At 43.6% G+C, this 26,326-nt stretch overlaps 1 protein-coding gene across 2 annotated transcripts in view; it reads right to left on the reverse strand.

Annotated features, from left to right (window-relative positions):
- Positions 1-3,976: 3,976 nt before the first annotated feature.
- Positions 3,977-26,326, reverse strand: part of BORCS5 (BLOC-1 related complex subunit 5) — a 67,196-nt gene continuing 44,846 nt past the window's right edge. Inside the window, exons 3-5 of one of the 2 annotated variants that reach the window (XR_008974568.1) lie at positions 25,638-25,795; positions 10,170-10,351; positions 7,983-8,120 (exon numbers count right to left, since the gene is read on the reverse strand). Coding sequence is in view for 1 of the 2 variants with exons in the window: in XM_057426545.1 (XP_057282528.1) it covers positions 7,890-8,120; positions 25,638-25,795 (389 nt within the window). In the remaining variant the exon portion in view is untranslated. Of the gene's footprint in view, positions 8,121-10,169; positions 10,352-25,637; positions 25,796-26,326 lie in introns of both variants that reach the window. The other variant, XM_057426545.1, reaches the window with a different exon arrangement.

Here is a 26,326-nt window from a genome sequence, read left to right on the forward strand (position 1 = left end):
TCATCTGAGAAACCTGGCTGCCTGTCCAAGGGAAACAGAAGGGGACTTCCAGCATCCCATCTGTCAGTGTGGGGTGAAGGAGAGGTGGTTTGGGAAGAGACAGCTTCAGACTGCTTACCTCCCACACTAGCAGCTGCAAGGAACTCAGTCCTGGCTCTTGTCCTCCATCCCAGTGCAGGGTCTTGGTTTCCCACTGCACTGATGCTGGCTGGTATCATGCCCTCACCTCCCAAGGAAATACATGGTTCATGCAAGATGAGGCACAGTCCTTCTTGTGTTGCTTCTGACAGCAAACCAGCTGCCTCCCTCCTGCTCACCCCTCATGCAGTGCCATGGCTCAAGCTGATGTACAGCCAGCAATGGGTGATACCAGAAGCACAGCGTAACGCTTCATCCTTCCTGCTCTGATGGGAGCTGCACGAGTTATCTCACCCCTCAGAACATGTGATTCAGGGGGAATGATATTGTTTTGTCCCATTTCAGTGCAGGCAGCTGAAAATTGTCATTCACATGTAATAAATACTTACCCCTGGCCAACAGCTTTAGAAAGAAATTCTCAGCAGCAAACTGAAGCCCTAATTCAAGTCAGCAGCTTGGGTTATGTTTGGTTTTTTTACTGTAAGTTTAGCTAGTTTGTGACTCAAATCTCAGGTTTTACTCTATTGAAAAGTGCAGAAGATTTTGTCATTGTTTTGTTTTGTGGCTAGGATGTGACTTTAATTTCCTACAGTGGACTGTTGAAAATAGCACTGAAAACTACAGCCTTAATTAACTCGATCCTAAAAAGTGCAAAAGGCACAGAGAGGCAGCACCAGGAGTAACTGAACCCAGTGGCTGTGTTCATGCCGGGTGTACAAGATGCTGGAAGAAGAGGTAGTCCAGACAAGGTATAGGCTGACACCACACTGGAAAGCATGTCAGGTTGTGGTTATTCATTAAACGTACTGACACTTGTCTCTGTTTATGTATCAAGTGAAAGCAATTACATTACAACCATTTGCAGCATATACACACACTCCAGTGTGTGTATACGTACATATGTAAACAGTTTAGCAGTGCTCCTCTCAGCCAGATTTCAGTGAAAGCCTGTGTCTGATTTAACTGATTTAAATCAGTTAATGGGGGGCTAACACAAATCAATCCCTAGAGGCAGAACCTTCCTGTCCTTTGTGCTCCTTTTGCACATGTGTGTTCTCCCCGCTTCTCTCTGGACAGATACGTATGGTTGGGTTTTTTTGGTTAATCACCTCCTGAGGAACCAAAATCTGGTCGTGTGGCTCCTCGTGATTTCCAATAGGCTACAGTCATCGAATGAATCAAAGCTGTAGGCTCAGTATTGCTAGGGGAGGGGGTCCTGTAGGAGGAAGCCTTAACCCCATGTCCTGCCCAGGGTAGTGCCCTGTCTCCTGTCTGAACTCGTGTCCTGTACCTGAACAATGCTGGAAATGGTTTGTAGAAGTTTGGAAGGCGAAGTGGAGGATGTAAGGGGGAAATGTGTACATGTTCAGTATGAATATAATGTTCTTCGGTGTATGGCAGGCTGTTTAAATGGTTCAGAGCAATGTGAGTTTCTCATCTTGTTGTGTCATGAGCATTACCTGTATGTTATGATGAAATAAAATCAGAAATGGTACCTGTTTATACAGAATGGCTGAGGAAGGAGCCTGTGTGCCTCTGGCTGTGGAGCGTGCGTTACCTGCCTGCAGTACAACCTGCTCCCTGGCACCCAGGTCGAGCAGGGGGCTTTGACCTTACTGTACGTACTCTCTGTGGCTATGAGCCTGTTAATGAATGACACAGGTTGGGTGGCTTTGGACCACTTGTCGCAAGCAGTAGTGATTTTACAGCACAAGAACAGTGTAGGCCTTTTACCTGTTCCTGCTTACTCCACCTCTTCTGCTCACTCAAACAATAGTACTTGTCTGCATTAACACCCTACAGTGCCTCATACTGCTGTGAGTGAACTGTTCCCAATGCAGCAGGGCTAGTCTTTCTGAAGTATTTCAAATTGATTAAGTTACCTAGAGTGGATCCCGTGTTTTTTTCTTGCCTTCCATACTTCTTACTTGAAGAAAAAATTACTTCCTTGTTTAAAGACTTGTTTTGACTGATTCTGCCAGTCCTGAAGCATTCAGAGCGACTTCTGGTTGCTGGGGGAGGCGTATGCCCCTTATTGCATGTGCAATACTAGACCTTAAGTGGCAGCCTGTTAGTCTACAAAACAGGCTGACTTGACAGTCTTCTAAGATTTACCTCCTCAAGCTTCCCTCACGCTATTCCAAAGTCAGCTTTGATTCCAAGTAGGTCAGACTAGCTGTGTTTGTTCCCTCAAGTTCTGTCTTCTAAGGCATGCACTTCAGCTTTCATCACTCCTTCTTTTGCCTGCTTTGCATGACTTGCTCTGCTCTTGTTCCCTCCATCCCTCTGCCCTTGCCTCTGCCAGCAGACAGCTCTCTGAAGAGACAGTCTAACTCCATCTCCAGTCAAAACCTGAGAGGCAACTGGAATGCGTCTCATAGATGTCATCAGTATCTCATTTCCATTTCACTGACTGGCATTACTGGGAAGAGGCCTCTGAGGTCACTGGGCTCTTGATGTAACCATCCACAGTTACATTCCTAGAGGGAAATGGACTGAAAACAGGTCAAGCCTCCCCCAGCATGGATCACGGCAGCCCTACTTTTGAGGGGCTAAGAGATGCAAGAGTAGGACTGCAGTAATTCCATGAACTGCTGTTTGTACTAACTCTGTGTTCATTAGCCAGCTGCTTTGTATGCTTTGGCTGACAGCAGAAGTTATAAATTGATTTCTACCAGAACATGGTGGTGGCAAAGGCCAGAGCCATGGCTGGCGCTTCTCCTGGGGAAGGCAGTGGGCTCCTAATAAGGCTGTTACTGCCACTTTTCAAATCTGAAATTACTGAGATCCAGCCAAACTCACCTACATTGTAACCCCGCCTGAACTCCTAGCTACCCTGCACTTGTTAAAAGTTTCCGAGATAAAAGTAGAGCTTTTCTAGCACGTTCAGACATTACAGCATTATAGTACAGTATCACTACTATAGTATACACAGAAGACCACAGCTGGAAATTCAGGTAGAATAACAGCGTTCATAATGCATCATCAGAGCTGTTCTCCCTTCTGTGCCACCTTGCTGGGCATCAGGCTGTCCCGTGCAGGCTCACATTATGAAGAAGGTAGAACCTCACAGTAGCTGTTGAAAGCAAACCAAAAGCCCCCTGAGAAGTACCACAGACCAGCTGAAAAGAGGCTGAAAGTGCAAACTGACCCATTCAGTGATGGGTGAACAATCGGTAGGAGATGAGGAGCTGGCAGGGCAGAGGCCTGCTCAGGGACACCCAGCTCCATGTCCTTCTGCAAAAAATGCTGATGGCAAGCATCTGTGAGGACATGGTCTCTTTCTGACAGGAATATAAGGGGGAGGGGGTAAGAAATGAGGAATACTTTGCTTTGAGGAATACATTTAGCCTTCCTACTGAATGTTAGGAAAGCTGCTGGGTGCAGGCAAGGTCCAAGTGCCCTAACAACATAGGCAGGGAGTACCTCACACCACAAGTGCTTTGCACAGGAAAGCTGCAATCTTACCAAGTGTCTGAATCCATCAGTCCCAGATCCTCTTCTTTACTTCCACGAGGCTACCAGAACAGAAAAGGTAGGCAGGCAGCTGAACTACTGTCCCAGTGCTGGTGAGGTACAAGCAACGCTGCACACATCATTTATTTAAACTGGACATCAGTGCCAAGCAGAATTCCAACAGCACCAAAATAAATCCCAACATTTACTTTCATTCTGGGACACAGGTTTCCTTACAGCCGCAGGGCAGCCGGAACCAGACTTGTGTGCAAAGCACTGAAGCTGTGACCTACCGCGCTGAACAGTGTGTAGTGCCCATAGACATCACAGCAAGAAGTGGGCTGTAAATGAACAACTGAGGCAACTGGAGAAACAGCACAAAAAAAGAGCAATCCCAAACGTTTTAATGCTGGAGCTGGAGAACATGCAGCACGTAGGAAGCTGGAAGCAGAGCAAGTCTGCACACAGGATAGCCACCCATCAACCAAGGACTGCTCAGCCAGAAGGCTGGAGATCGAAATATATCCTGGCAGCTTGGGAATGGGAGACATATCACCATAGTACCTCAGGAAACCAGTGGCACACAGTCTGAGAGAGGAGTGGCTCATGCAGTGACTGGGCCTGTGAAAATATGTCTTTCTACTCTTTCTGTGTAAAAGCTTAGAGGAGGTGAAAATACACTTTAACTATTTAAATATATTTAAATATATTTAATTTTAAATACATATATTAAAAAAAACCCACAACATTATTTTCTGTCCCCTTCAGCAGATCTTCACAGAAATTGCCCTGCAGGTAGTTGGCACGTTAGCACCCTGTCAATGCATTAAATTACAAAAACAATGGAACAAAAACAACAAACCTGCGCCTGTAGCACACTGACCAGTGTAGGACACAAGCAGCACCAGTGGCAGCACAAAGCAGGGGTCACAACAGCAGAGTCAGGGGAGGAATCAAAGCAGATCAGGCCAGCAGGGAACAACAGACCCAGAGACTCGCCCTGTTCTCCAGCTTCTCAGAAGGTTGCATACCAAGAAGCTTAGCCCGTACCTGTACCACACACCACCTCCAAAAGTAGAACCGGGCAGAGAATGTTTGTTTTCAGTGGAGCACACCAGATTATTCTGTTTATAGCACTAACTTCACGGGAGAAATAACAGCTAGTACATTGAGAGATAACCTGAGGCCTTCTCCAAGAGCATTTGGCTTAGAAAAGGAAATTCATAAGCAGAAAGGTAATTCCAGTCACAGCTCAAATCTGCTAAACAGCAAAAAAGGGAGCAAAGCAACAACTTCACCTTGAGCATTGCCTGCCTCTGAGATGAATCTGAAAGCAGCGTGCAGAGCAAAGCAAACAAGGAGCAGCCAAGCAACAAACAGCGGCTCAAAAGGACATGGCAGGAAATGTCTTCCCCTCAGTGAGAGGGCCAAAGACTTACAGTTAATGAAGCCACAGACAATGTTTTAAATAAATCTGTAAACCATGTTTTGAGAACAATTAGAGGGTGCACGCTCTCTTACAGTACCCAATACAAGAGACTATCACCTGTGGAATGAAGGTGATGACCTCTGTGCTTTGGAAGAGATTGGCCTTCACATTTCAGCTCTAGTTAATTTCTTTCTAGTTAATCTATCATGTTGTTCACAACCTACCCTTGCTGTGCAGAAAGCTTTAGCTGGGCGGCCAAGTAGCATAGCCACAAGCTTGCAGGCCAGTGTTCATAGGAAGAAGTGCTTTCTCCCATTATCAGCCCACTGCCTGGGTGTTCTATAGCAAATGAGGAAGGAGCTGACTTGCTGCCTTCGTGCCTGCAGTCTTCAGACAGGAATACAATTCACTTGCCCTCATTAGCACCACAGTGCTTTGATCTGATACTTAATAGCATGAGGCCAAATGTGTAGAAGCTTTACAGGAGAGAGCACTGCAGCCTAACCCCTGCCTGGAGATCCAATATCGGGATCTTCCCACCAGTATAGGCTTCTAGCACACCAGGGTGTGGGATATCCATGATCCCGTCTCGCAGACGGGTGAATGTCGTGCATTCTAAACTTCCAGACGGCATCATCTGGATGAGGAGGACAAAACCGCCTGCAGCTGCTATTTAAAGCTGCTGAATATTCTGGTGTGTCTGATGGCGGGAGGCAGAGGCTGCTCCATGATGGACAATGAGGACCTGTATGGGCATGGCCACGATGAGCAGGTTTTCTTGGGTTGTTAAGTCTCACGTGAGCCTTTAACAAATCGAGTGTGAAATACTGCAGGACGCCTGAGCAAGGATCCCATGTTCTATCCTGTACAACATACAGCATATGTCTATGTATACACGCCTGTGTAACAACTCCAGGGTGGAGGCAGCAGACAAGAAGGCCCACTCTGCTGCCTTTACTAGAAAATCTCCAGCCAAGTTCCTTACTCTCTCTGACACAGTCAGTCACTCTTCCCAGGGCATCATTCCAGAGGGATTCATTTCTACAAGACTCTGCTTTCAGACAGTGCGCAGCATGTCCTGAGGTTCAATTACTGCTATGGTTCAGATATGTACCTCAGTTGCCTGCAATCTGTATCCCAGAAAACCACTCCAGGCTACATGGACTTTGGGAATGCAACTAAAGAACAGCCTGTTGCTTCCTGCCACCAGGTAATAATTAATACCATCAAAAACTTACTATGCTCTTACTCCAAATTGCCTAGAGACAATCTTTTGCTGCTAAGTACTCTTAAGTACTAAGAGGTACTGAAGCAAGTTGCCTTTGGCAATCACCTGGTCTTGTGTTGTCCTAGAAGATGGACTGTCACTGACTCCCAAATAGGGCTGCCCTCACCACTGGAACTGTGCTCCTGACATACGCCCAAACCATACATGGGGTTCTTGGGCATGCTTTTGCCTCTCACCAGCAACAGCATTCCAGGACTAACACTAACACACACAAACCTATCCCTGACCCAGCAAACCAAGTGGTCCACCCTTCTGGTTACATGCTCTTTCTGCTGCAGACAAGAGCTGCCACGCAATGGTGAAACAGGCTGATAAACCCCAGTTCTAGAGTTGCAAGTATTTTTACAGCAGTATTTTACAGCAAGTATTTTTACCCTCCAAAGCTCAGAGAGGTGCTGCAAATCACCTGCAGCCAGTACACCAGTGGCAAGCTTGGCAACCATCCTGTCTCCTACAGGCCAGCCCAGCACCCAGGGGGCATGGACACTCTGCCTGCCTTCCTTCAGGGCCCTCATCCTGGGAGAAGGGAAGAACGCCCTGTTGCCTTTGGAGCAGTTTGCTGAGCGCAGTCCCAAAGAGCAAGGTGGTTTCAGTCATTAAACACCACGCCTGGGCAAGCTCTCAGTGCAACAGCAGCTAAGCCAAAGCAAGGGCCAAAAGGCCTTCTTTTGTGTCTCCTCCTTCCAACTCCATACACTTGAAGGTAAACAACTGCATCCCTCTGGTAGAAAAGACAGCACCAAGACAACTCTCGTGTCCCAATAAAGAGAGACACCTCGTGTCTAACTTTGGATGCAAAATGTGCTCATCTGGTGAGTGCCAGTGCCTGTCAGAACCACTGTGCAAGGTGAAGAACACAAAATGCCAGCAGCTGGGGCAAAGGGGCATTACTAGGGCAAGGGGGAGAGGAAAACTAAGGCTTGCTTAACATTAACAGACATACATATCTGTAACAGTTGTTCCTTTACAGCCTCATAAATTAATGAGCCCAAAAAAACAGGAGCCTTGAGGAGGACATGCCAAACCCCTGCTGTGCAAGCCATGTTAATTATGATAATAGGCATATTTTAATAAGCCAGTCCCTAGCTCCTGTACTTTCACCTATAACACACACACACACATTTCCTAGGCCAGGGGATACCAAAAATACCTGCCAGCCATCTAATGGTCTAAACCCCAGTGGACAAAACCCATGTCAGAGTGTTTGTCACACCCCGTGTCCCTTTGAATTTTCCTAGTAAAAAAAAAAATCAGGTGAAAGAAAACTCCTCATCTGTAAACCCCTATCTCGTCACAGCAGTGGAACCGGGTGGCAGCAGTGGAGGAGACAGGAGGGCGAGAGGAGAGAGATGAAGGGATGGTAAATCATCTCCTCCAGACGACAGGGCCGGGGGGGCTCCTGCATTCCTGGCTGCGCAGTTCTGGCAGCTGGCGCTGCTCTTCCTCCAATGCCCTGGCAGAGAGTCCGGCAGCAGTGCCGTGCGCCCCAAACATCTGCCATCCAGCCCGCTGAAGTGTGTCTGTGCTGAACACTGGAGCCTGGAAGGTGAGGAGGACAATGGGAGCCTGACGGATCAGCTAAGACTTCAGCTCCCGCTCCAGTTTCATGCTGAAGGGCTCCAGCCTCTCACTCTCCGGTAGCATGCTGTTCAGCCGCTCCATCAGCGGGATCGTCTGGTCGATGCCCATCTGTATACGGCGGAGGATGGCAGACATTTCATTGACCTTCTGGATCTGCTCTGCATACTTGGCATACTTCTTCTGGCGCTCCTGCATGAGGCCATAAAGGGTTTCCACGGAGCAGTCCATCTGTTTAAAAACAATAAGTAGAGCGAGGCGCATTAGGCCAACTGTTAGCACAGGCCCTTCTGAAAAGCATCTTCCCTAAGAGCATCTGAGAAGCACCTTAAATACCCTACTGGAGATACCAGCCAGGTAGAAAGGAGTTCCTGTGTAGCTACATAACGAGTTTGTCATGAAATGGGATAATTCACAGCTGTATACTAGGGAAGGTAAACGACCACCTGAGTTCTACATCCAAACACTGAGAAAATTCTGTATTCACAGGGCTGAAAGCCAACAGGCACTGGCAGGGATATCCCAAATAAACCATCTGCATGTTCTCCAAGTTATCCAAACCCAGGGAGCTCATAGCCTCTGCCTACACCCGTAGTATATTTTCAGTGGAGACTGTTCATTTGCAAGTGTTAAGCTCTACCATACTTGCCAGACCTAATTTCTTCAGCTTAGCAAGGTTGCTCTGCAACTGAGCCACAGCTGTTATTACCATTATCACCTGGAAAACTCCTGCCTTGAGAGAGAACCACAATGGATTACTAGCATCCCTAATTTCCCCGAATCCTAAAAATAGAAGTGTTATGAGTGGCCCCAGGAGAGACATAAAGTGAATCAGCCATGCAATTAAACACAGTAAGTACCCAAACATGGCTGGAGCATGGTGACAATGACAGGAACTGCAGTGCTATTCCTGCCACTGAGTGACAAAGGCAGCCTTTATAATTCACAGCCCAACTTTCTCTTCAGACAGATCTGCAAACTTCAGGCAGGATAACACTGTATGCACACGAGCCAGGTCAGACTGTTTCAGCTGTGTTACACTCTGTAAGACATGCTATGTCTTACAGAGTGCTTGGTAACAGGACTGCTCCAAGCCCTCAAGTGCACACCCGAAGCTTGGGTGCTCTGGATCACTGTAGCTGTGCTCAATGAGTGCAGTTACTTCAGTATGCTGGCTGTTCAAATTGAACAATGAGCATGCATCCTGCAAACATACTCTGTCCCCATGGAAAGCAGTACCCTCACCTGGGACTTGGTGCTTGCCCATAGTGGCTGCCGAGATAACGGCAGGAGTGGACACACACTGAGCAGTTGCCTCCCTCTTACCACTGTTTTTCTGAACCTCTGCCATCCAATTACCTCCAGAGGAAGGAGGTCATGGCTTGTGATGAAGCAGCCTCAGGGAATCAGTGCTGAGAACTCCTGGTCTACCAGGAAGCCCAGGCCAAATAACATCCCTCACTGGCAGTCAAACCATTTGGTGGAGGACAGCAACTGTACCTGTCATCAGGGACAACACCACTTTATCAGTGCAGTGCTAAAAACCAAGCCGTGCTGACCAGATCTGACTTACTTTGTACTTAATCAGCAAGCGTAATCCTGACCCAGTGTGCAGTGGTGACAAGCTGCAGAGGAGAGCCTGCAGCAAGGGAAGGATTGGGTGGAAAAGATGCAAAGCTGGAAGGGGCATCCTCCACTGAGCAGGGAAGTCCCACCAAACCGAGCACTGCCATCCCACTGGCAGCAGCAGGGTATAGCACTGGGGCAAAAGCTGAGGGAGTTGTGTTTGCTCCCTTTCAAGCCCTGGGGAAGAGTTCAAGTAAAAATAGTCAGGCAAGAAAGTATTTTATTGAGAAACCTAAGTTACAAACAGCATTGAAAACAAACACACAAGTTTCCGCTCAACTGTCATGGGGATTTAGAAGGCATTTTTTTCCGCCTATCACCTCCATCAGAGCTGGATACAGCACTAATCAACCTCCTATTTCGTCTGTACTTTCTAGTGCTCTCAGGCAGATTTCTTCCTCTTTGCCTCTGTGCTTTCCTGTGAATTCCTCCCTCCACGCTTTCATGCACGGGACAAAATAAAAACCAGCCGAGCAGGAAACTCCAAATAGAGTAGAAACAATTTAAGCCTACACAGGGGTTTCTATTAAAACCCCAGCTTAATAATTTAGTAGCTTGGTGCTAGCTCTGTAAATTGGAGTGTGTAAAAGCAGACCACCACCAGGTCTGTATGGGATGGAAGTAAATTCAACCCAGTGCCTAAAAACATCCCACCTAATGAGAGACAGTGGTGTGGAGTGGCAGCCAGTAGGAAACCTGCCAAAAGCCAGCATGCCTCATTAAACTGAGCAGCATGGCACCCAAGCAGAAACCTCCTCTGGTGCTGAAGTTCTCCTCCACAGGCAGGTTCTCCACGTGGCCTCAGCACAATAGGCAAAGCTCACACCCACCAAGCTCTGCAACAAAAAGATACAAAGGCCCCCTTTTCTCTCTATTCCAATAAATTCCATCTGTTGACTCTTTGGCTCCATATGTAAATACCAGTAACATCCACTTACTGAAGTGGAAGCTGAAGCTGACCTGCAAAAGGAGGAAGAAAGGCAGAGTGGCCTTCCAAGTTCTCAGCTACTTCTGGACACATTCACAATGGTTGTAAAAAAAGCTGCCTCACAAAAAAGAGAAAGGGTGGAAGTGAGTGCTTCCTATGGTTTCCCTACACCTAGTGTTCAAGTTTGCCAGCTGTGGGAGGCCACAGCAGCTGCACAGCCAGAGCCATGACAGAGGACTGAAACTGAGTAACTGTGAGGAAAAGTCAACTTTTACTCAGTCTGAACCTGGTGTTTTTAACTAACAAATTAAAAAAACCCTCTGCATGTTAACGCCTGTATAGAAATGCCAATGCCTCTTTGCAGCTTTCCCTGGAGCTGGCCTAAATACACACTTACATCCTTCCTGCCCCCTCCCCTCCAAGCAATCTCCAGTGCCAGACCTTGTGCTTTTACCTCTCCTGGCATGCAGACTCATTCCTCTGGCACTCAGACAAGGCCTTCAGTTGCAGGCCTCAGAGAGCCAGTGCTATTTGTCCACCACAGAGACTAAAACTGTCCTTTAGGAATCACTGTTCTGCAGTGAACAGGGAACACACATAAGAATCCGCTTAATTCCCATCTATTTAATTCCAAGCAGTAGCAGTAAAAAGCACCCAGAGAAAGGGAGCTTAGGCAGAGTCTGCACCCTTGCCTACAGCCAAGGAAGTCCATGCTTTTCAAGGCACCCTTGAGAGTCAGATGAGTGAATTTGCCTTCTCTGAGCAGCTTGTGTCAACTCCTCCCTGATGTGAGGCCCTGCCATGTTCTCTTCTGGAAAACACTCGGGTCTCAGCCTTCTTGCCCACCCCTGCCTGAGAAGCTCTCTGGGAAGCCCTATACCCATCTTTCAGTGCCCTGTACCCATCTGCAAGTGGGTACAAGCCACTGTTTCTGTTCTGCTTGCCTCCAGCTTCTCTATAGAGGCAAGCTACTGTTTCTGTTCTGCTTGCCTCCAGCTTGCTACTATGCCAGGCCACCACAGCTGCAGACAACTCCCCCATCAGCAGGTCACCACCCTGCACCCATAAACTGTGACAGATGAGGAGCTGTGCTGTCACCAGGCCCTCAATGACTTCACCACTGAGGCTTCACCATCACCAATTTCTTCTTCAAGCATCACCACTGAGAAATCTATCATTGTCCCCAACTTACAGAGGAGTTCAGAGAGTTGAAAGACATGACCTGAAATCTGTTAAGAACAGAAGCAGAGGGCAGAGCCCAGGAAGTAAAGTCAGGGTCGTAATTCTCATCAAAGCAAGAGGTTCTGCCCAGCCTGATCTTGGAGAAAAAAGACATGTTCTCAGTGATGGGGTGAGACCTCCCATTGCACATTTTCTTTCTTTCCAAAAACAGATCCTCCTTTTTCAGCAGCAAACCCAAGGCTGGACATGCCCAGAGCAGATGACAAGATATTTTTCCCTTCTGACATCAAAAAGGATGGAAGAGTTTTTTCAGTTTTACTTCTAGTATAGTATCATAAAAACAGACAGGCTGAAACTCACCTTCCAGCCTGACACACTTTTTTTGTACAGCCAGTGACATTCAGTATTTGGGTCTGTTCCTGTTTCAAAGCTCCTCCATAGATCAGTAGCAGCAGGACACTAATTTATGCTTCAGCTTCATGTTTTAAACATTAAACGACATCTACTGGTCTTTCCTTTCTTCAAATGAAAACAGATTCACAATTACTTCCTACAATAGGGCAAGATGGCTATTCCCCCACTTGAATGGGCCCCAGCACAGCCTCTCCTGCTACACCATTCCATGGTCAACCAGTAAGGACTTGCAGACTCTCCCCTGCATTACACACGCCCATTTGATGAAACACAAAAACAACTGAGGGTACTTTGAGACATCTTGCACACCACAAATTCTTGCATTCATTTTTGAATTCTTCTTGGCCCACACTGCCAAGCAGAATAAAGACATTAATTTAGTCACAAAAAGACTGAGGTCAGCACCGGACACTGCCCAGTTCCTTTCTAGAGACCACACTGAAAACAAACCAGTCAGTGCCCTGTATATACCTCTTACCTGGTGTGGTTTTATAGCACCTCCGTCATGGGCATGCTCTCAGCATGCCCAGTGTCCTAAGCTCTCAGAAACAGAGGTAACATCTCATTAGTTCAATGACTGAGACTGAAAACTGCAGCTAGACATATCTTCCTTGGTTGCAGAACATACAAATGCAATCAGAAGTTCATTAAACTTGGAATCAAATTGCTAGAGAGGCACTGCTGACATTCGTAACAAAACAAATACGTAACAAAACATAAGAGGAAGCTCTGTCATTCCCAGCTTCTCTACTCTCTCCTTAAAATGCCAACAGGCAAGATGATGTTTTGTTTCCCCCCAACTCAGCAACAGCCTTCAAGAGCTCAGCTAGACATCCATTTGTGCTGTGTCCCTCTGCTGTCAACTCCCATCCCCTATGGCTGCCACTCAAAAAACCACAGCAATTAAGGCACAAACCTTACTCCAGAAAGTTCACTTGCTAGAACAGCACCCCGAGCACAAGCAGCCTTTCCCTTCATGTTGTCAGGTGCCTGGCTGGGGTTAAATGGACTCCTTCCTGCAGCTGCACAAAAAAACCACATCAGAAAGTGACAGGCAGGAACATGACTGCATGGAATATTAGTCACAATGTGCTTCTGTGAAAATACTTCTCAATCAATGCACTTAAAACTGAAGACAGCTCCTCTTTCTGTACTGCTTCAAAACAAATGTGCTCAGTGAATGTTTGTTGGTTTTTTTTCTCACTCTTCCCCTCTCTCTTTGATAGCATCACGCAAAGCCAGCACAATAGGTCGTGATGACTTCCTGATGATGGGAACATCCTCTGTTTCTCCAACTCATCCCACACACTGGTAAGTGATAAACTCACTGGGTAGTATCTTTGCCAATGTAGAAAACAGAGATGCCCAGCCAAGGATCCCATGTCCTCTGAAGCATCGGTCACCAGTACAGCTCTCATGAGCACCCTTACTCTGCTCAACTGCCAGGTAAACAGTTAGTTTTGCTTATCACATCCAAGACTGAACCCTTTTGCTCCCTCTGTAATTTGTCATTGCTGTAAACAAGTGACAAGGATTATTCTGTCTAAGCACCGCATAGATCACAGTCATGTTAAGAGAATGAGGAGTAACCATTTTAACCAGCTCTAACATTGAGATTTAGTAACATTAATAGGTACATCAGAGCCCCTACTTTAAAAGTTCTACAGCTAAATCCATACCTGGTCCCTTAGAGCTATAGCAGATACATGCTAGCACAAGACAGGCTGCTGCAACTGTAACACCAAGATTCAACTATTTTGGGAGGCCCTGGGTTGCACAAAAGAAAAATCAGAATTCAGAAGAATTAGAAGGTTCATTCTTGAAATTAGCTCTTCCACCTTGATGTAAATCTTTTCCTGCATATTGTGTTATTGGACAGGATATGTTTGTCACTACCGCACAGTCTGACCTCCACAGCCCACGTCTCACTCACAGCTCCGACTCAAGCCTTCCCTGCTTGAGAGCTACCAGCATCCTTCTGCCAACTGGCAGTCCCCCAAGCTTAAGTTATGACTGCTATCACTAACTGTTGCTAAAAAAAGTCCTAAAGCTATGATTAAAACAACACCTACCTCTCACCCAGCACTAATGAACTAGTAAACTTCCAAGTGTTTGAAAAGGCAGGGCCTTACTTCACAGAGGTGGTCGAAAATGGACAGAAAAGCCCGACAACCAGCAGCCATCTGGAATCTGGTGCCATAGATACTGTAGTCAGCTCTCCAGCTTGGATACATCTCGTATCACCAGTCCTGTTCTACTGGACTTTCTTTACTTAATTTCCCTCAACACCACAGCTACTTATCATCTTTCCCTCTCAAAACAGCTAAACCACAACATAAGCAAGTGAAACTCAGGGCACAGTTTCACATTACACAAAACCCAACCCAACCCAACCTCAGGCTGCAAAGCAGCAGTCCCACCCTCCTCCTTCAAATTAGCTTCACAGTCACAGACTCAGTTCTGCACGTAAGCTGGCGGGGGACTCCAAAACAAGTTCAGTCTTCCCAGGCTCTCCTTCAGTGGCTTGGACTGTCCCATCAGCTTGCTTTACTGACCTGTCAGCCTAACAGCCACAGAAGTGGCAGGACCACCGCATGAAGAGAAGCACCATCTCTCTCACTGCACATGTTCTTAGACCCTAACCTGTGTCCCTCTGCTGTGGCTGCGTCAGACTTTAAAATGCACAACAGAATTCTTAGGGGGCAAACAATTACCTGATTTTATCACTAAGTTTTCTAAGCTGTCACCAAGAAAAGGTTATAGTAATTTCTAGCCTATTGACTTTAACTAGTAAGAACACTTTTTAGAGTTTTCCATTGCTGCTTTCATGGAACAACCTATATACCTCTAAAAAGTCATCCCTAAACCCTAATAATCATGACTAAAAAATATAATGTTACATCCAAAGCATCAGAAATGCTTCCATACCCCTCCTAAATGGCAAAGCAAGTTTAAGAAAAACTTTATCACAAGAAAGCACACGGACAGTACGTAAGATTAACGAACCTACGTGTGTGATGTCGTCACAAAACCTCTTTCACGGAGTCGAGCTCCACAGAAATTGGTAAGAAACTCCTACTCTGTATTCAATTAGCTGTTCCTGGAAAAAGAAAAATCTGTATCTGTTACAGTGATCTGCTACCTAAATGATAACTTGCACAACTCTTTATTTCAGGCTACCTAATAATTCCACTATGAAACATGGCCTCCACTTTCCTCATTCCCTGATCTTACACTGCTGTTGTATTACTCATCCAGAAGACTCCTATATCCAGCTAGAGCTTGCACATTATAGGACAACAGCACTCATAAATGTTATTTACCCTTAGGCTTTTATTTATCATAAATTTGAGTTCCATACTTTCAACATGTCAGAATGACTAGTTTTAAGCAAGTTGGTTTTCCATCAAAAATAAGCTTTGATTTGAAAAAGACACGACTACTATCAATAGTGAGGTGTTTCTCAAAAAACACTTCTCATTTCAAAGTGAAAAGCCCTATCTAGCCAGCATCATTACACTTGTAAGCTGTCTGATCCAGTGATACTATTCTTAGCTTTACACTTTGGACCTAATAGCTGTAGGTCTTCTTTTCCAGATGTCCTACAGAAGGTCTTTCCAAATTTTTCAAAGGGAGTTAATGCTACCTTTGCCATATTTAGTCAGGGTTAGACATACTGGAAAAAAGTGTTTTCTAGAAGAAAAAAAAACTACTTAAGATAAACCTCTTAAATCTGCCTCAAAGAATGCAAAGGAGCCAAGTTTCAACCATCTTCTAGTTTGTTAAGTGGTAAAAAGATTACCTAGGATTCCCTCTTTTTTGTTGTCTGGCTGGGGAATTGCAGACAAAGATGGGTTCAAGCACCCTGCCACGCTTACATAGCCAGTCCAACACATATGGTCACATCAGACCTGCTTCCCATGTGCTGTACAGATGTCCTGTATACACGCAAGAAGGCTGAAGCATGAGATGCACAGGGGCACAAGCCCAGCAGTCAGGAATCGAGGACTTCTGGACATCCGACAGCGCAGGTGAAGCTTTTGCTCTTTCCTTGACAGCCACATTTCTCATATGAAAGTCCACATCAACTTCTCGCCAGCAAAACTCAAAGGTATGTCAGCTCTAACAATGTTAGCCACTGATAATCTGAAAAATTCCTGAAAGATCTTTTTAAAGCTCTACATCAGCTCTTTCATTTTCAAACAGAACATGAAATAAGCCAAGTACATCCCAGTGATGATGAGAAGGGGAAGATTCATTCACAAAAGAGCTGCTTTTAAGACTCCGCCATACTTCCATAGTGCTAAAGCTCAAATGTCGCAGCAGTTGTCTGGAGGTCACAATACCCCATTGTAAGTTTCTGGCTTCAGGAAAGCCTCAAGGAAATCTTGAGCACTGTAGATCATTTCCACAGCAAGCTCTTCTGAGGCTATAGACTATTGTTCAAAATATGATAACAAGAGTTACATACCACCACCAATGATCAACAATTCAGATGAAAGTTCAATGAGTGGGCACTGGTAACTCTATTTCGCTCTGATAATTACCTTTTATTGTATTGAGCCGCAGTGGTCTCACATTTCACAAAGGGGTCAGTCTTTCTTCTTATTTATGTCTACAAATGGATCTCTAGAACAAACTGATCAAAAGCAAGAAGGCATTCAAAAATTTACAGTATGACCTGGAAAGAGAACTTACAATTGAAAAGCAAGTAGTTCATTTTCAGTTCCTATGTAGCCTAGTTCAGGCACAAGGCAAGAATTAATGCTATGGACTGGATTAAGCAAAAGGAAAGGCTATGATCTAAGAATCCTTTCTAACCTTAAAAACTCTTATAAACTCCTTGCCATATACTGCTGTTACGTTGATTTGTTTTACAAGAACTACCTAAGCACCTTCTTCAGCTTAAATTCATCTATGCGAGATTTTACCTTTTAGATAATTCAATTAGATAATTCAATTACTCTTCAAATACATCACTTTCTGTTCTGGTAAAAGAAAAATTAAAAAAAAAACCTAAATCTTATTTCTTGTTTACTACACCACAGTTCAGCACAGTTCATACACCTGATTACAGGGTATTCTACTATACTATAGTTCAGCATTTTATCCAGGTCTTCCAGAGATAAATGATACATCCAGTCAGGAACAATGCCCACACAAATTAATTACTAGTAAATGATGTGTTTCATACTTCTAGAGCAAGTGTTGAAATACTGGCTAATAATGTTCTCATATAGAAACATTCATGCCCCAATGGCACAGAAGCATTAAGGAAACCCTACCCTCCACAAAAAGCAAGATGAACAGATTACTTGCACTAAGGCTTTGTAATACTTTCAACATGAAGTCATTTCTGCAGACCACATCTGATTGTTATCAGAATGCTAATTATAGGGCTGCTAACACAAGGTCAACTGCGCTCCCCCAGCCTACCACCTAGCATCTTTAAGCCATCAGTGCAACTCCAAATATTTGCAAATAATACTGACTAACCAATCTAAAATGAACATCAAATTGAACAGCTTTTAGCTAACATTCCTCATACTCCCCCAACCCCTCAGTTCTCACTTAGGGTTGACACCTTGAAAACTTCAATTCTACAGTGAAACAGGAGGTAATTGTTAAGAATGGAAGTCTGTAAAGTGACTTTTCCTATATCTAAACAATCCAGGCAGGATAAGACAATTTTCAATCTACATTAACCCCAGACTTACTGAGAAAGAAAAATCACACCATTTTCAGTCTTCTTTTGATTAAGCCAAACAAGAAAAGCTTCTCCAGTTTCTTCCCCAAGATTCTCCAATCCCCAGGCATCCTTATAGTCCTTCTGTTGTACTATGAACTCACCTTCCTTGAACATAACGGGAACTGCACACAGCGTGTCAGATGAAAACAACTCTCATCCTTGGGCAATACAATCAATACAGTTCTATTCCTTGTGGCAGTACCTTGTGTGATATGAAGAGAGCAAGCGTCAGCTTGGGGTGTATTTCAGATCTTTTTCATGCCCAAATTCAGTATCAAGTCTGCTAACTCTGGAATGGTCCTCCATAATTCTTACTCCTATTTGAAGGTAGGATGTTGGGATGGGGGGTGGTTATTTGGATGTTGCTTGGATTTTTTTCCTGGGATAACAAGGCTAGAATAAGAAACAACTTTCCTAGTTTAAACAAGCTGTGAGAAAAAAAATGGATTCTATTCCTTCTGGTGCCTGATAATCATAAACTCTATGCACTAATCCTGATGAAAACATTAATATAAGCCTTAGCATACCAGACTTCCAAACTTTAGTGCCCATCTCTTGAGCACGGAAGCTCTACATTAATACAAACCTTTTTGACTGCTAGATGCTTGTTTATGTTTAGTTTTCTACTCTTCCTTAGAAATTCAGTGGTGGAAAGGATTCCAGTTTAGATCTTTTCTCAAAAGGCCATAAGAAGCCAAAGCACGAGAGAAGTGAACATGCTGGAGCTGATTTCACACATTCTAGGAGTGAGGGACTGATCTTTTTTATGACACTAAATGAAGCAGTATGTGTTAATGTAACCAATTTCAGGCTGTCAGAAGTAAAAACAATCTTTCCTCTTGATAACTGCTAGATCACTTCATAAAGCTCATCTACAACAGGGCACTTGCCCATCTGCCTCAGGCATACACAGCATGACATTCATTCTATGCATTAAAGTAACAACTGTGAAGCTTTTTCAAAAGCCTTTTCCAATTTTGATCCTGGCTGGTTAAGACATCACCCTACCACTCGAGGGTTCAAGCTACTTACACATAAGGCTGGAGAAAAATGAGCAAAATGAACTCAAGGACATGAATGTAGTTTCCAGCTTAACAACCATGCACATTTATTTATGCATGATGGTGCCTGTTAAGATTCCAGTCTTTACAAACAGCACTTCATCATAGAAGAAAGGAGAAAAAGAGCCTGATAAATGACCCCAGTCCTCATCAATCTCATAATTCCAAGATGCCAAAGACTGGTACTGGTTTCTTTACAGAACACTAAGTTCCTTAGCTTCTCTAAAAAGGCATGGCATCATGGCATTAAATCCTGTGAAAACATAAGTTGCATTTCAAGCCAGGCTGTTCCCAATTTCAGAAATACTACACTCCAAGGAATTCTCTTTCCTGGCATTTGGGGCATTGCTAATTTAAGTCAGTGTACCAAAAGGCTCAATTTCACTTGCAAGTTAATATGGTGTCATCTGGAAAGTCTTTATATGTGTGTCAAAACTAAAAACAACTCCATTTTCGCTTTTGCCAGGCTTTATGTAACAGGCTTACTTTGGATCCTCTGAGCCCTCCACTTTAATAGGATGAAAGGTAACTTAGCAGTCTGATCCATATGAGCACATGTACCTTGAAGACCTGAAGTTGAAGAAGCACTCTGGCCATTTGTATTTCACTAGCCTAAGTCAGTTTAGTCAGAAGGTGTGTTGTTCTCAGGGCAAGTCTGCTGAAAACAGGTTTCACAAACAGTTTTGGAAACTCAACTCCGATACTACCTACAGGGAAACCATAACGAGCAGTAATGGCAATAAACATCTCACTCAGCAGAGTACTAAAAACAAAACCAAAGACCAGCAAAACACCTCCAAAACAGAAGCTTCCTCTTCGAGTCCATTCTCTGAAGAGACACTGGTTAACTGACTGAAGCACGGGATGAACCCCAGACACTCCAAATCTTTCTGCTCAGAGAGCAATGGAGTTAAGAGTGACTGTGACATATCACTCAGTAGAAAGTATGAGTACTTGCAGCAGATTAGTACCCCAAGTCTACTGATTCTATGTTAACTGCTGCCTTGGTTACTGGGATCACGCACTGCATCAACGTAGTTCCCCAGTCACGCAATGTTCTCCTAAGGTTTCTGGCCCAGGATTCATTTATGAATCCAGCTGTTCCAGGTGATGGAACAGCTTCCCACACTTAAACACCTTTTCCCTTTATCACCCCCTTCAAGGTACTTTGTCCTTTAATTTTCACCAGGGAATGTCAAATCTTTAGAAGCTATGCCTACCACTGCCAGCCTCTAACAATAAGGGTTCAAAGCCACAAGCCCTGCCCATAGCAAACCCATCCTTCCCTTGAGCTGTAACAAAACCATCTTCATGACCTCTGCAGGCCACATTCCCCAGCACACTTTGCCACTAGGTGACAGGTCTCTTCAATAAAACAAACGCTGCATGTCACAGAAACAACACAGTTGTGATAAAGGTCAAAAAGCCACCAGGCAGTCACATAAAATAAATTGAAATTCCTAAATCCCCAAATTGCTGGGCATGTTTTATTTCACACACGTGGTGACATGAATGGCTGAATCACAGTTTATGAGTTTAAATGCATGGGATAAGCTACAATGTGATTGTTTACAATGCTGGTGCATAAAAATGCTTTTCTTGTTAGTCTGTCAAACGCACTAGACTTGTTGCTTATAGAAAATAAGGATTTAAACTCCTATCCATAAATATAAACAGCTGAAACCTATTGGGAAACATGAATGTGCTGTGACTTCAAAAGTTATTTACTTGCCAAATATTAAGGGATGTATTTTTGGACGTCTTAACTATATACTAGCAGTATGGAGTTACCATACCTATTACAATGACTTTTTGCAGTAAGCTGGTAAAGGAAAAAAAAAAAAAGAAAAAAACTAACAAATAAAAAAATAAAGATTTTTATATTTATAAAAAATAAAAATCTATACACATCCTGGAATTCTTGTTCAAAATAATGAGCTATTCCCATACAGGAATTCACAGGTATGAAACAAGCCATACACTGTAATTTGCTATATGCAAACCAATTACTGATATTAATGCCTACCTGGAAAAGAGTTGTTTAACTATTAAGAATAGTTAAGAATATAAAAGTAATGTTTACTGTATTTGAAAGAGTGTTTGTGTGGGGAGTGTTCCCCGTAGGTGTGTGCCAGCTTAGACTGAGACAGTTTAAGTTTCATTTTGTATTGTAAAATGGGTTCTGTTTTCAAAATTGTCAGTCTGAGACTCCTAGGGCAACAAAAGCTACAGATACCACTGCATCAGTATTTGTTTTTACGGCAAAGCATAAAAGCCCTCCCTGTAATCCACTTTCAAATGCATTTTAAGCACAGTTTATCTAGGAGCTACAGTTGCCTTTAAAGGTACGCGAGATACTTAGAGTAGCACATCCCCTTTGCCAGTACTGGAAATCTAATAAGAAAATCTGAAGATCTTTTCACGCAAAGCTTATTTGAAAGGAACTTAGATGGCTTGCAGTTTCCCTTTGGCTTTCTTATAAAGAAGCTTGGCCTAAATTTTCAAGTGTGACTAGTAATTTTTGGATACTCAGCTTCAGATCAAGATGCAATTTTTGAGAAGCTTAGCACCTTGTGCATGAAAAATTTTCTTTAAGACACTGAAACTAGACAATTTGAGGCACACAAAATCATAGGCTCTTTCTGAAAATTTAGCTCTGCTCCCCAGGCTTTAACTTGTCTATGTTTCCCATTCCCTGTTATTCATCATTCCCTAGGAGATGACTCTCTAAATTCTCTCCCGGCTACCCAAAACAGATACCCTCCACTGATGAGGGCATCATGTAAAGTAGCTCTCTCTCCCTGCATTATTTCCTTCTTTCGTCAAAGTCATACCCTACTATAGTTAGTGCTGGTCAATGTTTGCCTTGAAACTACTCAACAGAAGCCCTACATTTTACACATTGCAAAACTGAGGCAGACACTCCTGCCAAAGACTGCACATGCATCTCTCATAAACCCAGCAGCAGCTGAAGTTGCTCAAAACTTCCAACTAGTTTTGATGCAGACCTACAGCACTGTCATGCCAGAGACAACTGTGGGATTTCACAAGTAAAGACCCAACTACAGATAGGACCCTAACCTCACCACAGAAACAAACACTGCAGTTGAGTTGAGCTTATGCTGACAGACACTGAAGATTATTTATTATTATTTTTTTTACATACAACACCCAAGAATAAGCAGTCTGAGACAGTTTTATCCCTGCTTAGCAAGTCATGGTTCATGCCTGTGATTTTTAGCCTAAAGTATCACATTCTCCATAAGGCGTGTCACCAACTCTGTCCCCATCATGAAACCCTCTGTGGTAAAAGCTTCAAGGTACAGGTAAGTGTAAAATCAGTTTAGCCTGTTAACCAGCTAAAGTTGCCTTTTATACCTTAGCATTTTAGAGCACATCTACTGAGCTTTAAAAATGCACCTTTTTCCTAGCATACGCAAGCTCACAGGGGTCCAACATACCATCAGGAGACAGGCTAGATCCCATTCCCACACCCATCTGAACAGAATGCTCTCAGAAGCCAGTAATGTGGTGATTCATCCAATAAGCTAGAAATCTTCATCCTACAAAATACCAAAGCATAGACAAATTACCCAGAAAATGCTGCACACAGGCTTTTTTCTTGAAAACTGTCAAATTTTGTGAGATGCCATAACCCTAGATTAACACAGACGTAAGTACCAAATTGCTGTTCTGTTGTTTTTTAACTGATAAGGAGAAAAAATTAAAAGGAATCCTAAACATTTCAGTGGTCCTGGAATTAATGCAGTATTGCAACATACAGTGAGTCAGCTGCCAAAAAATTAATATGAAACATAATATTTAATATATAGTGACTATTTTTCCTTAAAAAGATGCAAACACATCTCTTTTTTTGGCAGTGAAGACAAAGCCTATTGTCATAAAAGTCATTCCCTTCCAAAACCAATACTTCAGGTACAAGTGTTCAAGTTCAACTTGGAATTGTTCAAGGTCAGGCTGGATGGGGCTTTCAGCAGCCTGGTCTAGTGGAAGTTGTCCCTGCCCATGGCAGAGGGGTTGGAACTAGATGAGCTTCCAACTCTAACCAGTCTATGATTCTGTGAAGTAGTTGTAACTGCTGAAGAAACGCAGTTGAGTGAACTACCTTCAATCATACCTTCAGTTCTTTCCCCTTCAAGGAAATGCTTGGGTAAATGTATTTCTTCTTGAGAGAGAGCAGTCACAGCAACCTGGAAGCCACATGGGTTCTACATTTAGGAGCAGACAGGGATGTAGCCAATACACTGCAAAGAAATTCTGGCTGAAGTAGGAAATGGGATGGAGAGCAAAGCTAGACTGTTTTGGTCCCCAAAGTAAAAGAATGCACAGATGGGTCTATTTAGATCTGCAGTAACTGCTGTCATGCAATGTTGTTGTTTTCCTTAGCTTATTCTCCTTCCTATTAAGGACCATTTTAATTCAGATTGTGTGCTGATTTACAAACTATCACAGTTAATTATGAGTTATTGAGAACTAGTAAATTTACAGCAGTACTTTTAAGTTTTGGCAGAAACCAGGAAACTTCTTCTCTGGCCACACAGACAATGAGCAGAAGATATTTGCTCTGAGACAAGGAAAGACTAAAAAAAAGAATCCTGGCTGCAAGTAGTATGACTGTAGCATACTATACAGTAGGACTATTAACTGCACCGAATACAGTCAGTGATCCTGAAAAGTGAACATACCTTAGACAAGTGGTAGGAAATCAGGGACTGAAGCTCACCAACATGTTGCAGGAAAGTTAAAAGCACAGTCAATTGGTAAGCATTATCAAAAGAAAAAAACTTAAATGTTTACAGTGTTAAAGAAAGAAAAAGGGAAATCCTAAAACAAGGGTAGAAGAATTTACTGTCCAGCTCACGCACACATTATGCTTTTCACAAAACACTTAATTTTCTCCTTCATTTTTACCCTTTACCAACAGTCAAAACTTTGCCTACAAGGCGAAGCTAAATCACTGCTGACAATTGGTGCAGCCAAATGCAATTTCCTTTGTCTACACTTGTAAGGAGAGACATACCCTGCTCTAGTTCAGCTGTACCCTTGGTTGTCAACAACTGTCAACAGCAGTTCAATTTAGTGCACCAAGGAGAGCCCAACCAATCTGGAAAGAATGATCCCACCCAGCTCCTCCAGAACACACACGCAGAACAGCCAATGCAAGAAAAACACTGAAAAATTGTTAAGAACATGAACAGTAAAAACCCACCAGATCTGGCAGAGGGATTGGAACCATCTGAAATTACTTAAGTACTGTGACCAAAAAAAAAAAACCCACGTCCCAGCTGACTTCTCAGTTGCCTGTGTTACAGAGTTGCCCATTTCTCCTTCACTTTGTCAGAAAGGAGTCTGTTATAAAGACTACCATGACAATACCAGTATCCTCATTTTATTTATTTTACATGAAAAAAGCCCCAAAAACATAAGTGTTACGACCTAGAAGAAGATACCACTATAGCCACTTGACCTACACAAGGCAAATCCATCCAATGCAGACTGCACTGGTGGCGTCTACTGTGACTTTAAATCATGTCAATATCCCCTCTCACACTTTAACAGCCAAAAGAATTACAACCTTCTTGGATTAATGCAGTACCTGTCATTAGGCTGGCAATTAAATCCCATTTCCGAGATTGTGTGATCTGAGTCACCAACATCTGCAAATATCTTTATATCTTGTGTAATAGCTGGCCTCAGATCTTGATACACCAAAGTAAAAAGGCCTTTTTAATGGCTCCCATGTTAGTTTGGACTTAAAACTCCATGATGACAGCAGCTTCTCAAAACAGCCCATGAATCAAATTTATTATCCAGTTTGTCATGTGGGATTTTCTTAAGTCTAAGCCAATGGAGCAACAATGAATCAAGGTCATCACTTATACTGCATGAATAAAAATTAACCACCTGCTCGACAATTTTTCTTTTGATACCGAAAGGTATTTGTACTTTTGTACAACTGGGAGCATGTGAGAAAACATTCTTGAACAGCATCTCCTCTCATACCAGTCTGTCTTGACTTAAATAAAAAAACAACACCGCCAACAACAAAAGCAACTAAAAAACACCAAAAAACACCAAACCCCCCACAAAACTGCCAGCCATCTTACTGCTTCCAACATCAGTAGTTACACATGAGAAAGACAATCCAATTGCAGGATGCTCACTCCAGGAATTCATTTCCTTCCCAACAGTATTATTGAATATTTAAGCAGATCAGTGATTTTCAGATGATAGTTCAGTGCTAAAAACAGCAGCACAGGAAGATCTTTTTTCCATACAGATCAGAGAAGATACACCATATTATGGGCTTTGAAAACGAGTCTAGCTCTACATATACATTAAAGAACCGTATTGGAATTTAAAATAACCACTTCTTTTCTTAAATTAAAGCCTAACCATGAAACATAATAAAATGTATGCTATAAAGACCTAGATAAGAAATGTTACCTTTAGAATTCCAGTCATCTTTTACTTCTCCACCAATTATTTGGAATACTTGCCATACCAGAGGAACTGCTCCTATTTATGGCCAGGAATCATACAGCATAACTAACAAACACACCACCTAATAGTAACCACAATGACAGCCAGGAAACTTTGCCTGATGTACGCACCCACAGAGTTTCTCTACAGGGTTTACTGTGACGTGGACTGCTGCAAGTGACCCAGGGCCAATCTACAGCAAGCACCTGCATTCACAGCACAAGATGGCCAAGCTGATGCCCTGAGCCCTTCCCCACCAGAAGCAGGCACACTGCAGGCAGTACCTCTTTGATCCGCTTCACAAGTGCATTCTGATCAAAGGCGACAGCTTCTGCACACTGGTGAAGATGATCCTGGTACCGGAGACACAGCTGCAGCACCTGCTGGGGGTCCAGCTTTTCCAGTTTGGTGTTGGTCGGAGAGGTCTGCCCACTGAGAAGTCCTACAAGGCAAGGGAAGGACCAGAGTTAATCTGACAGTTCATGTAACCAGCCCAGCTGCAGGCCAAACAAACCCGAAGACAGTTTTTCATTACTCCATATAAAGTTAATTCAGGATCTTAGGCTGCTGAATGGACTTCAGGAATGTAATAGTCCAGTGAAAGCTTAAAGTGAGAAGGGCAGGATTGAAGATTTATGGATGTTTTGGATTTACAACAGTGCAAATACCAGTTTGCCATACAGCTTAGCCCTCCTTGAAAGAACTTAGACACAGAATCTAAATGCAGGTCCATAATGCACATCAGCTTGGTTTTCAGCAATACAGTGTGTAAACCAAGTCCTGTTTCTTCTCCTCCACAAACAATCCTAAACTGTGAAAAATGAACCCGCTCCTCATTTATGTATGTCAGAAGGGGAAGGAGTTGAGATCTGCATTCCCATATAGGCTAGGGACTCAAACTATTTTCACTAGAATCATGCTGTCAAAACCAAAGCCCTAAAAATTCACTGATGCCCCAAAACAAGCCTGAATG

Source organism: Pezoporus wallicus, unplaced genomic scaffold, assembly GCF_028554395.1.
Source record: "Pezoporus wallicus isolate ANWC-B61680 ecotype Strahan unplaced genomic scaffold, APGP_CSIRO_Pwel_v1 scaffold_3294, whole genome shotgun sequence".
Lineage (NCBI taxonomy): Eukaryota > Metazoa > Chordata > Aves > Psittaciformes > Psittacidae > Pezoporus > Pezoporus wallicus.